The 15,963-nt window shown below is 38.6% G+C and overlaps 1 protein-coding gene across 2 annotated transcripts in view; it reads right to left on the bottom strand.

The window, feature by feature from the left end:
• AKAP7 (A-kinase anchoring protein 7) overlaps positions 1-15,749 on the bottom strand; it is a 125,528-nt gene extending 109,779 nt beyond the window's left edge. The window contains exons 1-3 of one of the 2 annotated variants that reach the window (XM_018053219.1): positions 15,357-15,749; positions 8,840-8,968; positions 977-1,116 (exon numbers count right to left, since the gene is read on the bottom strand). In XM_018053219.1, coding sequence (XP_017908708.1) covers positions 977-1,116; positions 8,840-8,968; positions 15,357-15,603 — 516 coding nt within the window. In that variant the 5' untranslated portion in view covers positions 15,604-15,749. The remainder of the gene's footprint in view (positions 1-976; positions 1,117-8,839; positions 8,969-15,356) is intronic. The other variant, XM_018053218.1, reaches the window with a different exon arrangement.

The following is a 15,963-nucleotide window of genomic DNA, read 5'->3' as shown; positions in this document are numbered from 1 at the left end:
GAAGTTTCCTGGAATGCCCCAACAGAATTTGTTCTTTTATATTAATTTCTTTGATTTCAATTTTGTTTGCTTTGAGTTTTAAAAATTCATTAGCATTCTGTAGAAACATTCTAGTTAAATAAAGGGAGAAACAACCTGACCATATGCCCAGTTAAGAGATCAGAGTCCACAATCAAACGGGAATTCAGATATAGCTCTGAAGTGATTAAAAGGGCCAAGTAAAGAAACAGTCAGACTTCCAAATGAGGTGTTCTTTCCTGCTGCTGCTGCTGCTGCTAAGTCGCTTCAGTCGTGTCCAACTCTGTGTGACCCCATAGACGACAGCTTACAATTCCTATCATACTGCTCTAAAAGGCTTAGCTACTACAGTTTTCTGTCTCAGTTATATGTTAGGGTATCTTACTGTGGGCCAATTGGCTGGTTTCATTTCCTATTATTGATGCCACCTTAAATTTTCAGACTTTTAATAGATTTCTACCAAGTTTATTGTACACCATTAAGTTGGTACAACAATGAGTAATTTTTGAAGAAACTGTATTGCAATAATCATTACCATAAACTGGACAAAGCAGCAACAAATCCCAGTTTACTTTCCCCACAGAGATTTCAGAATCTTTTTTTTTTTTTTCCTACCAGCTCTCTGCTTCTAAAACATTCTTTCATTATGATGAATAAAACTTTAAAAAGAACCTTGACATGCTATCTGGCAACATTTTTTAAAGTGGCTTTTGTAAAACTGTCATTTAAATATGATTGCTTAAATAATATTTTCCAAAATTATTGTTTAAATATATTCTATAGTCCCTGTATTTTATATTCCCTATGTGTGTGTGTATACTGCATATTTCCTGCCCAGCTAAAATGCCACTGAAGACTCTTAAAAGCTGAAAGTAACAGAGCTTACAAGCATTTAGTGCACCTTAAATATAATTTAGAATAAAATCTAGTAAAAATACTTTAAAAAAAAACACAGCACCTCTTTGTTGGTGATTGGAATGGATAGGAAATAGTTGGGCTGATAATCTTTTCGCTTTTTTTTCCTCTTCTTTATTTGCTCTTTATTGTTGCATTCATTTTCTTTACTTCTCTCCAAATTTACTTTGGGAACATCAGTGACTAGAGAAAAAAAGTGAAACAATAATATGTCTAATGCATTTAAACAAAAATAATATAACTAGTAAAAAAAAAAGCACTATATAACTAGCAATCATTCATAACTGTCATTTTCAAATCTAAAATAGGAATTGGCAAATTCTTCCATAAAAGACTTCATAATAAATATTTTAGGCCTTGCAGATCATACAGTCTTAACTACCCAAGTCAGCTGTAGACAAAACACAGCTGAATGGGTACAAATGTTTTCCAATAAAACTTTATTTACAAAGCAGATAGTCAGATCTGGCCCATGGGCTATGGTGCACTAACCTCTGATCTGAAGTATAACTAATAACCATTCTCTTCCCCTTGCCACAATTTTCATGATGCTAGGAAAAATCATTTTTTATCCATCCTGTAATATGTATATTCCTAACTTTTGCAGCAGTACCACTGAAAGTTCAATTTTTGGCTAATGTCACACTACAAACAATTAGCAAAAACTGAAAGGATGCTTTATAAACTTTCAGAGCAAGTAGGCAAAGTAACTTTGTCTGTTAAATTCTGGCTTCTGTTTTGTAGATCTTTTCTTTAATGTTTTTTTCTAGTAACTAATGTTTTATTATATATTTCACAAAAGTATCAGCCAGCAACAGATAAGAAACTAAAGAAAAAAAATAGTCCCTGACCATACCTAACTTGAAAAACACTTAGCATGCTTTTTTAAAGTCATCTTCAAAAGACACTTCTAACAACCAACAATTCTTATTATGAAACTATACTCCTAGAAGTAATTTTCAAATCAGTGCGAAATGCTTTTTTTTTCTTTAACAGATTCTATCAGGGGCTTCCACATGCATGGAAAACTACCATTAATTTATATTTCAGGTTGTGTCTTCTTGAACAGTAGAGTACCTCATAGGGACTTTGTAAACTGCAAACATAACTATATCTTCTGAGGTATAATGTTGCAAAGGAGGAGGAAGTACTTTGCCTTAGATTCAGTCTTATGAAGTTGGTTTCATCTTTGAGATCAGCCTTAACAAACCATAGTGACCAAGAGCACAAGATCTGTGCATATCTAACTAAACTCCTTATTTTACATACAATGAACAGAAGAGAAAAAAAAGTTTTAAAAACAGCTCAGTGTCACAGTCAAACCTGGTATCCAGACCTTTCAAAGCTCTCCTTCTAGCATAATTTCCACTGGAACAAACTGCTTTTCTCTTGTGGTTCTAGATAAGTACTTACTACTATGAACAAAATCAAAGAGCAGAAGAAACTGTCCTTGTTCTGTTTTTCTTTGAAATATTAAGAGTAAATAATTTTAAATGAATGTTGCAAATAATATTTTAATGCGAACTTCTAAGAAAAACAGTAGAAAATGTTTAAAATTTTAAAATTAAGCATTTGTGGGAACAGACACGCTTTCTTTCTAGGATCAACATATCTGCGAACCCTCAAAGGAGACGTAGAAGACGGGTCAATTAAGAACTAGGTGATCTGGGTAATAAGTCTGACTGTATTGTTACAGGTTAAGACAGAATTAACTGGTCTGTTTGTGCATCCATTTCTCTATTACACTTCTCAACAATATGCATAATGATTAATATGGCTAAAATGACATACCTTCACAGAGAATACAAATATAAATTAGCTTCTTTCATACATGTGAGCTTGACAGAACTTTTATAAAAAAAATTCACAGCACTCTCATCCGCATGGTCTTGTGTGTGTATGCTCAATCATGTCCAGCTCTTTGCAGCCTCGTGGACCGAAGCCTCCCAGGCTCCTCTGTCCATGAGATTTCCCAAGCAAGGATACTGGAGTGGGTTGCCATTTCCTCCTCTGAGGGATCTTCCCAACCCAGGAATCAAGCCTGTGTCCCATGTCTCCTGCATTGGCGGGCAGATTCTTTACCACTAGCACCACCTGTCAAGTATGAGCAGTATCTGAATTGCCTCATGTGATGCCCCTGGGTTTTACTTCCATGCAGCTTTTTTCACTTGGAAAATCAAATATGTTGAGCTGCTTGTAATTTCAGATACATATAAGAAACAGTCCTTACTTTGTAGTAACATGCACTAAACAAACTAACTTTAAACAGAAGCCACAATATAATATGCTGATGAAGTACCACATATTTTAAATCTAAATACATTCCAAGCCCACCTCCATCTGCTGTTAGTAAACTGGTACTCAGGAAAAGGAAACCAATTTTAATATAATCTGTGATCTGGAATAACAGAGCCAACTGCTATTACCTCTGTACTAATTAAGATATTTTATATTGAAATTGGGCTTCCGAGGTGACACAGTTGGCAAAGAATCTGCCTACCAATGCAGGAGACACAAGAGATGCAGAAATTAAATAAAGAACGGTGGCCAAACTAATAATCCAGTTGATGTTATAACCTTTAGTTCATCTCAAAATTAACACAGTAGAAAGAGAAACCAGAACCTATAGTCTATCTTTTCTTTTTTCAAACTGCAAGTATCAACCCATTAGTGGGTTATGAAATCACCAGAGAAGATAATTTTTAAAAGTACTTTTTAATAACCAGAATGGACAGATTGGAATGGAAAGGAAAGCAAAACAAAACAACAGAATGGTAAACAGTACACTGCTTCTGGTATATATAAGTATTACTTCATGAAATTTCAGTTTTTTACATATATATGTATACTGGGTGGCATTACAAAATCTATTTCTTACTTTGAACATAAGACATACTTTTGTTGTATTTTACTCAGTATAAACAGTACTAAGCAGAAGAACAGACCACTGAAGTCTTCAGTATTTTAAGTTGTTTTATAACTTACCTGTTTAAAACTAGAGTCCTCCTGTCTGTAACTACTTATTCTTGCCATTTCAAATGTTCCATAAGTCCATTTTGCAGATATTCAGAGAAGGAAAATCAGAATCTCTGAAGGTAATAGTTACAATTTATAATAGCTCTAACAATTCTGGTATCATGAGAATGATACAGCAGAAAGCCCCCAGTTCAGAATACAACCTCTTGGTAAAAATAAAGAAGTACAGCGTTTTTCTAAATTCCCTTAGCTTCCTTTTTATCAATAACTATCAAGCTTTCCTTTGAACTGGATTATCTAAATTTTTTCTTTTGTTAGACCTCACAGACAGGGTAAAGTTTAAAATAATCTGGTGTGAGCTGGACAAATAAAGGGGGGAAATAATCCTGTATTTATTGTTATAGTACAGCTTAATTTACACTTGTCAGTAGTATGCTTGTGTTTTTCTATTTCAGTGAGTCCTGCTGATTTATGGTCAACTTGCCAGACACTTGTTTGCATATCTTCTATGCCTTTCATTAGCAGATTTATTTGTATGGCCAGGGTATAAAGTCCCTTTTTCCTTACTGAACTTCATTTTACTTACAACTTTTAAATCATAATCTAAGTTCTAAAATATAATTTACTATTATCTTTTTATTTTCCTTAGGTCGGGAAGATCCCCTGGTGCAGGGAATGATCACACCAGCATTCTTGACTGGAGAACTCCATGGACAGAGAAACCTGGTGGGCTACAGTCCATGGGGTCACAAAGAGTCTGACATAACTGAGTGACTAACACTTTTACTTAATTCATAGGAAAATACAATGAGCAAAGTATTCGAGTAACATCAAGTTTACAATAAAAACATTAAAGATCAATGACAATAGAAGCAAAATGTAGAAAGCTTTGGCCATGCGCCCTGAATCTTTCTCGGGATTATTTAGAGTAACTTCTACTGTTCGGCAGAAAAAAAATTATTAGTTGAACTAAAGCTTGTAAACCCATCCCATAAATTTAATTTATTATACGTGTTAATTTTCATAATGATTTCAGTAGCCATTTTAATGTGCTCTCATGAATCTGGTCTTGTTGACAAACTCATCCATGCGCTGACTTTTTTTACCTAACGCACCACGTGTGTCACTTTAATGTAAATTATCTAATTTTCTTAAAGGCTTTTTAATTCTCTCAAAAAACTACAAGGAAATGAATTATGAGAGAAATTAATGTAATGTAGTCCATCTGTTATTGTTGGTTGACTGTTTGTACACTTGCTGTTAGCCAAAAGACTGAGTGAATATAATTTTGCTTTTATATTCTTTTTCTTGTTTTCTTGCTACTTAAGCCATCAAATCTCTGAAGTAACCACTTAAAATCTAAGTACACAACAAAGACTATTACTTTCTATATTTCATAGAATTACTCTGAATAAGGAGAAGGAAATAGCAACCCACTCCAGTACTCTTTGCCTGGAAAATCCCATGGACAGAGGAGCCTGGCGGGCCATGATCCATGGGGTCACAGAGAGTCAGACAGAACTGGAGTGACTAAGCACTCTGAATAATCTTCAGCAAATTACTAAAACTTTCTAAAGAAATAATTTTCCCCTCTAATTTTCTGTGAGAATTAAGCAAAGAAATGTAAAGCATTTAGTGATGGGCTAGAAGCACTCAATGATATTATTATAAAATACTGCTTTCAAGGGACACATTCTTAAATACTTATTTTGGCAAAAAATTTTGGTAAGATTAAATTAATAAAAATTTATGGAGACAAGTTCTTTGCCACACACAATTGGAAGGACTTTATATTATTAATAAGTTAGTTGAATCCTGTCAACAATCTTATGAGACAGCTACCATTTTATACCAATTTTTGAGATAGTGAAAGTGAGCCCAGACACCTGCTCAAAGCACACAACAGCAAAGTGTAGGAGTAAATTCTGTCCCTTGACAGTCTGACTCCACAGCCCTCACTTGTAACCGCCTCAGTTTAACACCATTAGTAAAATCTTGGTGGATAACATCAAAGAAAAATGAGTTTCTCTAACTCCCTGTTTACTGACTCAATGAAGCACACATCTTTAAAATTAAGTTTCTAACCACAATTCAAAATTTTATCATATTTTTTCATGAAAAGAATTGAGTTCATAAAATTTGAAGATTAGAAAAAGGAATAAAGAAAAAAAATTGTTCAGAAACCTACTATCTTAACACAATCACTAGGAATTTTGGTGACGATCACCTAAAGTATTTACACAATTGTAAACTAACATTACATATATTTCCCCCCTAATTTTTCACTTTGCATTTTACATAGGAAATATTCCCTATTATACAGTTTTCAGAAATACTTTCATAATATGCAGTTCGATACTACGTGGGCTTCCCTGGTGGCCCTAGTGGTAAACAGCCCACGTGCCAAGGCAGCAGGCCACAGGTAAGAACCGCGGGTTCCACCCCTGGGTCAGGACGATCCCCTGAAGAAGGGCAGGGGAATCCATTCCAGTATTCTTGCTTGGAGAATCCCATGGACAGAGCAGCCTAGGGGGCTACAGTCCATACGGGTGCAAAGAGTTGCACACAACTGAAGTGACTTAGAAATGTTCCCCATTACATAGTTTCTAGAAATATCTGCATAATATATAATTCAATACTATGTAACCTAAAGGCACTGGTATAGCTTATTCAGCCACAGTCAAACGGACATTTGGGTTTTCTGGCAATATTTTTACTACTTAAAAACACTGTGACACATGTTTATAAATAAAACTTCTTCCCACAAGTAAGACTATGTCCTTACACTAGGAATTCCATGAGCGACTCCACCCCACATATGAACATTGCTTAAGATCCCAATAAACCCCGTTCTAAAAGGACTACTACAACAATACACTGTCAGAAGCCACAAAGATAAAACCTTAAAATCACGGAGTATTATTTTTGAGTGATATTCCCAATCTGATAAGTTACAATCATATTTTAACGTGCATCCTTTGATACTCATGAAGTTGAATAATTTTCCATATATTTATTTACTAACTGAGCTTTATCTTTTACATCCTTTGCCAGGCACAAATCATTTTTTCTTATTTGGGATAAATATTTGCCTTAAGTCCTTTAGAATAAAATTTGGAATAAATATTACAGACTTCTCCAATAAATTAGAGAAATACAGGACACAATTTACAATTTTTTAAAAACTGACTCAAGACAATCAGTTACTAGACCAAGTACTAATGACATACATTTTTCTGTTAAAAAGTTTTTTCAAGTAAATGAGGTTTTAATCAACCCTTTAAAATACTTAAGATCTGAAGTATTTTTAATATACAACCTAATAGTATTAGAACACCCAGGGCTGATCTCCTTGCAGTCCAAGGGACTCTCAAGAGTCTTCTCCAACACCACAGTTCAAAAGCATCAATTCTTCGGCCCTCAGCTTTCTTCACAGTCCAACTCTCACATCCATACATGACCACAGGAAAAACCACAGCCTTGACTAGACGGACCTTTGTCGGCAAAGTGATGTCTCTGCTTTTGAATATGCTGTCTAGGTTGGTCATAACTTTCCCTCCAAGGAGTAAGCGTCTTTTAATTTCATGGCCGCAGTCACCATCTACAGTGATTTTGGAGCCCAAGAAAATGAAGTCTGACACTGTTTCCACTGTTTGCCCATCTATTTCCCATGAAGTGATGGGACCAGATGCCATGATCTTTGTTTTCTGAATGTTGAGCTTTACGTCAACTTTTTCACTCTCCTCTTTCCCTTTCATCAAGAGGCTTTTTAGTTCCTCTTCACTTTCTGCCATAAGGGTGGTGTTATCTGCATATCTGAGGTTATTGATATTTCTCACAGCGATCTTGATTCCAGCTTGTGCTTCCTTCACCCCAGCGTTTCTCAGGATGTACTCTGCATAGAAGTTAAATAAGCAGGGTGACAATATACAGCCTTGACAGACTTCTTTTCCTATTTGGAACCAGTCTGTTTTTCCATGTCCAGTTCTAACTGTTGCTTCCTGACCTGCATATAGGTTTCTCAAAGGAGATCAGTCCTGGGTGTTCTTTCAAAGGAATTATGCTAAAGCTGAAACTCCAGTACTTTGGCCACCTCATGCGAAGAATTGACTCATTGGAAAAGACTCTGATGTTGGGAGGGATTGGGGGCAGGAGGAAAAGGGGACACTGGAGGATGAGATGGCTGGATGGCATCACCGACTCAATGGACATGAGTTTGAGTGAACTCCGGGAGTTGGTGATGGACAGGGAAGCCTGGCGTGCTGCTGTTCATGGGGTTGCAAAGAGCTGGACACGACAGAGCGACTGAACTGAACTGAATAAGTACAAAATACAGTGATTTCTAGTATCTCTAAAATCTGCAATAATTACAAAGCTAGACTTAGAATTCGGTGAGGTAAAATAAGGATTATGATAATTTCAACGAGGAGAACTGAATGCCCCATTAAGGAAAGATGCATGACTGAAAGAAAGAAAACTCACTGAACTACTCTGTTTTGAACCTTGATTTAAGTTAAGATTAACTTAACCTTATCATTTAACTTAACCTTAGGTTCATAGTTAAGGATTATGATCATCTTGAGAGTTGTTACCGTTGTTGTTTAGTCACTAAATTGTGTCCGTCTCTTTGGCAACCCCACAGACTGTGGCCCACCAGACTCCTCTGTCCATGGGATTTTCCAGGCAAGATTACTGAAGTGGGTTGCCATTTACTTCTCCAGGGGATCTTCCTGACCCAGGGATTGAATTCACATCTCCTGCATTGGCAGGCGGATTCTATACTATGGAGCCAAACAATTATTAATTAACAACCCAAACTCAAAAACACAACAATACTTAAGGTGAAATTATTTATTAAGAAAAAATATATATATCACTAAATTTACTGTTCATTGCTTCTAAACACATATTTATTTAATAAAGCACTTACTTTCACTATCTTCTTTAATATCTATGGTAGCAAATGGCAAATCTACCAGAAAATCCATGGTGTTGGCTTCAAATTCTTCTGACATTTTTTCTTTGCTTGATACACTTTCACATTCATTGGAATTCAGCCCTATAACATCACAAAAAGAAAACTGTATTATTTTTATTTACTTTTTAATTCATATCCTAAGCTAAAGCAATTCAACTAACTGAACTCAATATAAATTAACATCTTTTAAGAAATGGTAAAATTGGTATTCAAACATACTGTAAGCTACTTATTTAGTTATACCATATTCTACATTTCTATAAATCTATTTTTATGTTAAACAGCTTTAATAATTTCGTGAAGCACAGTACTCAACTCAGGGTTAAAGTTGAGTTAATCAACAAACCTCAAGATCCTTTGTAAGACACATTTTCTTAACTCCAAAACTACATTTTTCACATAACTTCTGAACACAAGCTAACAAGATTCTGGCAATCTCTTCCATGTTTATTTGTTAACAACATCAATTATGTGTTCTCATCTGTATAAACTCTGACTTTTATTTTTCCTTCAGAAAAGATTTAAAAATTTTTTCATTCCATTATTATATTAACATGGGAAATTCAAACATTAAAATTCACACATTAAAAATACATAGCTCTAAATATGCTTTTCTAGAAATTCAATGGTTAAAAGCAAAAAAGATCTTATAGTTTCCCTGACAGCTCTTCCAAAGACATGTACTAATACTAGAGTGACATTTCACACTTGGTCCTTGTTTTTTTGTTTTCTAATAATGGGTAGAACAATTATATGCCTCAGGAGGAGGTTAAGGGAAAGAGGGTGTCTGTTTAAACTGATAAAGTCAATTGCTAAATTTATCAGCTGGTGGTCTCCCCATACCATTATCCTCCATGCTTTTAGACACAAATGGTGTTTGAACCAGAACTGAACAAAATCCTGGGATACTTACATAATTTTTATTCTATATATTGACTAATGATTAATTTACCATTGAAGATATTAAAGAAGTCACTTATTTCATTCTGTTATAATCCTCTATTTTCATATATCAGACCTTTAAAAACACATTCCATTAAGAATATGGCTTAGAATACTCAAGATAATAAATATTCATGATAAGTTATAGTTAACATAAGCCAAAAAAACTAAATTTTTATTGTAATTTTAGTAATCTTTAATATTATTTACAGACACTCTACACACAGACACACCTATTTTGTAGATAAAAGCAAAAAAAGACAGCTAAAACCTTTTTATTGCTGATTTTTTATATTAACTAGTCATGTTCAACACCAAAATCAAAAAAATTAATAGTATGCTCAATAATGCGATTTATTTATATTACAGTCAAACCTTATTAAGCTTGAGTGCCTGGCATGCAGGTGTTCAACAAGTGTTAGTTTACCATGAATCTATTCACAGCTATTGAAATATGTGAGAACAAGTAAATGTTTCCTTTCTATTTTTACACTTGTGTTGAAAAATACACAGCTTATATTTAAACAAAAGTTTTAAAAAATCTATACATATCTATATTTGGGGCAAATGCACCTACATAGAAAAGATCATCACTGATCACTTAGCTTACACAACACTGTAAATAAAATGTTTAAAAGATTTTTAAATTTTTTAAAAAATAAATAAAATTCTTGAATGCAATGGTATGTCAAAATCAACAAGAGTCTACAACTTGAAACACAAAATTTTTTCTATTAAATTACCAAATAGCTGAAAACCTTCAACATTCAGAAAACAAAGATCATGGCATCCGGTCCCATCACTTCATGGGAAATAGATGGGCAAACAGTGGAAACAGTGTCACACTTTCTTTTGGGGGGCTCCAAAATCACTGCAGATGGTGATTGCAGCCATGAAATTAAAAGACTGCTTACTCCTTGGAAGAAAAGTTATGACCAACCTAGATAGCATATTCAAAAGCAGAGACATTACTTTGCCGACTAAGGTCCGTCTAGTCAAGGCTATGGTTTTTCCAGTAGTCAAGTATGGATGTGAGAGTTGGACTGTGAAGAAGGCTGAGCGCCGAAGAATTGATGCTTTTGAACTGTGGTGTTGGAGAAGACTCTTGAGAGTCCCTTGGACTGCAAGGAGATCCAACCTGTCCATTCTGAAGGAGATCAACCCTGGGATTTCTTTGGAAAGAATGATGCTAAAGCTGAAGCTCCAGTACTTTGGCCACCTGATGTGAAGAGTTGACTCATTGGAAAAGACTCTGATGCTGGGAGGGATTGAGGGCAGGAGGAGAAGGGGACGACAGAGGATGAGATGGCTGGATAGCATCACTGAACCACTGGAGATGAATCTGAGTGAACTCTGGGAGTTGGTGATGGTCAGGGAGGCCTGGCATGCTGCGATTCATGGGATTGCAAAGAGACAGACATGACTGAGCAACTGAACTGAACTGAGATATGAATTATTAACAGGCTTTCCTGGTGGGTCAGACTTGGTAAAGAATCTGCCCATATTATGGGAGACCTGGGTTCCATCCCTAGGTTGGGAAGATTCCCTAGAGAAGGAAATGGCAACCCACTCCACTACTCTTCCCTGGAAAATCCCATACACAGAGGAGTCTGGTGGCCTACAGTCCATGGTGTCACATGAATTATTAACTCAAAAAGAAGAGAATACCACTTCCAAGTAGCTCTTGGAACTCCAGGTTCTACGTCATCCTATAGAACAATGTTTCTCAACAGGGCTCAAATCTGAAACACTTCTTCCAGTTCTCTAAGCTCCAGTGTTTCAGCAAAGGCTGGCAGACATGAATTAAACACATCCACATCCAGCCCCATCACTTCATGGCAAATAGAAGGGGGAAAATGGAAACAGTGACAGACTTTATTTTCTTGGGCTCCAAAATCACTGTGGAAGGTGACTGCAGCCATGAAATTAGAAGATGATTGCTCCTTGGAAGGAAAGCTATGACAAACCTAGAGAGATAACACTTCGCCAACAAAAGACACTATAGTCAAAGTTATTATTTTTCCAGTAATCACGTACATATGTGAGAGCTGTTAAGAAGGCTGAGTGCCAAAGAATTGCTGCTTTTGAACTGTGGTGCTGGAGAAGACTTTTAAGAGTCCCTTGGACAGGAAGGAGATCCAACCAGTCCATGCTAAAGGAAATCAACCATGAATATTCATTGGAAGGACTGATGCTGAAGCTGAAGCTCTAATACTTTGACACCTGATGTGAACAGCCAACTCACTGAAAAAGACCCTGATGCTGAGAAAGACCGAAGGGAGGAAGAGAAGGGGGCGACAGAGGATGAGATGTTTGGATGGCATCACTGACTCAATGAACATGAGTCTGAGCAAACTCCAGGAGAAAGTTGAAAGACAGGGAAGCCTGGCGTGCTGCAGTCCATGGGGTCAAAAATAGTCAGACACACCCAAGCAAGCCACTGAACAACAATCATAATGACATTTTCTTTTACAGAAGTACATATTTTTGTTTTGGAAAAATTGCCTTAAAATAACCAACCTTTGGACTTCCCTGGTGGTACAGTTTGGGGTAAGAATCTGCCTGCCAATGTAGGGGGCATGGGTTTGATTCCTGGTCCAGGAAGATTCCACACGCCTCAGGGCAACTAAACTCAACTCATGGGCCACAAGCAACGATGCCCAAGCACCAGGACCATTGAGCTGGAGCTCTAGAACCTGCTAGCAGCAACTACCAAGCCTGTATTCTCTAGGACCTGTGAGCCACAACTACTGAGCCTGTGCGCCGTTAACTACTGAAGCCCGGGTGCCCACAGCCTGTGCTAAACAAAAAGAGAAGCTACTGCAAAGAGAAGCATGTGTACCGCAACGAAGAGGAGCCCCGGCTCTCTGCAACTAGAGAAAGTCTGTGTGCAACAAGAGATCCAGCTTAGCCAGAAATAAATAAATAAAATAATAACCAACCTTGAAATAAAGGACTTGAACTATAAATTGATCATTGTATTTAAAATTTGGTTTAACTATTGTTAAAATTCTTTTGTACAAATCCAAGTAAGAGTAATGTTGCTAAGTGAATTAAAACCGTAAAGATTAGGTGAGGGGGACTTCCCTGCAGTTCAGTGGCTAAGACTCTGAGATGCCAATGTAGGGGTAAGGGTTCGACCCCTAGTATGGGAGCTAGGATCCCACAAGCTGAATGGCGTGGTCAAAAACAAAAGAGGTAAGACTGGTTAACCACTACTAGCAATAACAACAATATCTAACATTTGAGCAAGTGTCTATGCCAGGCATTGCTGAAAGCACTTTACAGAAGATGGTTAACTCCCTTAGTTTAATATTACCCTGATAACAGGGTAATATTAAACTCTTTTCACAGACTAGCCAATTAAGCAACTTGCCTCAGGTTACAGGTCTTGAGGCTAGACTTTGAATCCAGTTACTCAACCACCAAAACCTGCCAGCAACAGCACTGCTGGAAAGTTCACATTAACGGTTTATATTATAATATACACATTTTATATAATATAATACACCCAGATATCTGCCTGGTATCTGTTCTGGTTAAGAAGAGCATTTTCATTTTAAAGAGCAGATATAAGAATGCATATGCACTTGTACTATGTGTACAATTATAGACAAAAAGGCTGACATAGTTGTATTCAATACATTTCCTGCTATTCAAATGTTTCAAATAGAGTCATTAGTTTTGTAAGAAAACAATTAATGCATGTTTAAAATACACTATAAAATTGTACATAAAGTACACACTAATATTCAAATACATGTGTACTTCCACAAATGACTTCATCAAAGACAGACCAATAGAAGAAAAAAAGAATAGTCTGCCCTTCCTCACACAAATTGTAAGTTTCCTATCTGGATAACAAAGCACAACTTTATTAAGCAAAATTCTCTTCTACTCACTCTACCAGGTAGGTATATTCCCCAAGAAGTATTTCCAATATGCCTGGGAAATCCCATGGACAGAAGGAGCCTGTTGGACTATACAGTTTATGGGGTCACAAAACAGTCAACAGGGCTTAGCAACTAAACAATAGCTATATAGTTGGTATAGTTCCCAAGAATCAGTGGAAAGGGTCAGTTCCATCATCCATGCCAGCTCTGGCCTAGCTACTAAAAATAGAAACATCTTACAACTGGAGAAATGTTGACAGCTGTCAACAAGTCACCTGACCTCCATGCTTTGGTTTCCACATCATGAAAAAGGAACAAAATTACAACCCAAATTACTAGCCAGAAATGGACAAAGTAAGCTAATAATATGTGAAACGCAATGTAAAAAGGCATTAAACTCCACAAACATCTTAAAAGCATGCCATCAGCATCCTCAATTCCAAGGCCACACAGTGAAGGAACTGGGGTGGGAAACCCTTCTCTTTGACACTGACAAGTTTCCGTTTATAACTGCATCTCAAAAATTCCCACCCTCAGCACTGACCTCCCAAGGTCTTCATCATTTCATTCCCTCAACAACTGTAAACATATTTACACTAGTTAACGGTCATTACATAACATTTTAAGATTTTCATGCTTTTTATATCTATGCGGTGGCTCAGACGCTAAAGCGTCTGCCTACAATGTGGGAGACCCGGGTTCAAATCCTGGGTAGGGAAGATCTCTTGGAAAAGGAAATGGCAACCCACTCCAGTATTCTTGCCTGGAGAATCCCATGGACAGAGGAGCCTGGTAGGCTACAGTCCATGGAGTCGCAGACTGAGCGGCTTCACTTTCACTTTCATTTTCATGCGTTTATATTTCAAAAAATTCACATGAGAAAAACTTGAAAGTCTCTCAGTTGTGTCCTGCTCTTTGTGACCCCGTGGACTGTAGCCCACCAGGCTCCTCCGTCCGTGGGATTCTCCAGGCAAGAATACTGGAATGGGTTGACATTTCCTTCACAGAAGAGCACCTTTTCTCTAATTGGCTTGTTGGTGCCCTTCACCAAAAGTCCAACCCCTAACTCGCTCTACCCACCAACTTCAGTTCACAGCAAATGCTGACATAAACTGGAAACTCATTCTGAGCCCTACTGCAGATCTGGCGCCAGTTTAGAGAGGTCACTTCCACACCGATAATAAAATTCTACGAGGAAAACCTAAGTGCGGCGGTTCAAGCCTTTGTGATAAAGTATAAAAACGGAGCTTTTTCTAGATTTTGCTGATCACACAAACACCGTCGGAGGGTACGTGTCGGCACGAAGTTTCTAAAAGGTTAGAAGATCATCGGGAAAGAAAAGTGAAACTTAGAAAGGGTTCACACTCCCGGCCTCCCGTCGCACCAACAGTGCGTGCACGAACAAAAACACTCGCTGACAAGCAGCACTGATCATGCCCGGTTGTATCGGGTTCTCTGCTGCTACACCGAATTCCCCGCAGGGCGGGAAGAGGAGCCCCAGGAAAGGGCGGGGGTGGGATCGCGCTCCAAGCGCTGGGGGCGCAGGCGGGGCGGAGAGGCCGGGCCCTCCCCGCGGCCAAGCCGAGCCCACGCCCCCAAACTCCAGTCGCCCCACACCGCCCGCCCGAGCTCACCAGCTCCGGGGAGCTCCATGCAGGCGGCGGTGGCGGGCGAAGGGTCTCTGCAGGCGACGACGGCCGGGCGCTGCGACTCCGGGCTAAGCGCGACGCGGGGGCGGAGGCGGGGCCGAGGACTGGCGGGCGGCGCGCGGGGGCGGGGCGGGGGGCGGTGGTAGCGGCTGGCGCCCGGGGCTCGGGCCGAGGCGATCAGGCCTGCGGAGGCGCCGAGCCCCCAGAGCCGCAGTCTTCGAAGTAGCTGCATGCTCAGGCAGGGCGCCCAGAACGAGTGGAAAGGGCCAAGCCGATGCGCCCGCAGTACCCGGATTCCCGCGAGCGACGCAGGCCAATTGCGGGGAGGGCGGGGGGCTCCTCTCTGCGTGGCGACGCTCCGCCCCCGGCCCCGTCTCCGCCCTCGACCCCGCCTCCGCTCCCGGGAGGGGCCCTCTGCGGTCTTTGGCAGGGCTTGATTATCTCCAGTAGGGCTGCCTTTCCCATCCCAGGCTTCAAGGGGTGAGATTGGTCGCTGACTGAAAGCATTCCCTGATTGGAGTCTCCTGAGGATCCATGTTTTTAGTTTTGCAAAGAGCTTTCAAAACACAGAATTGTGATTACAGAACATTTG

This window comes from Capra hircus, chromosome 9 (assembly GCF_001704415.2).
Source record: "Capra hircus breed San Clemente chromosome 9, ASM170441v1, whole genome shotgun sequence".
NCBI lineage: Eukaryota > Metazoa > Chordata > Mammalia > Artiodactyla > Bovidae > Capra > Capra hircus.
The sequence above is the reverse complement of the archived record's forward strand: the minus strand, read 5'-3'. Positions and strand labels throughout refer to the sequence as shown.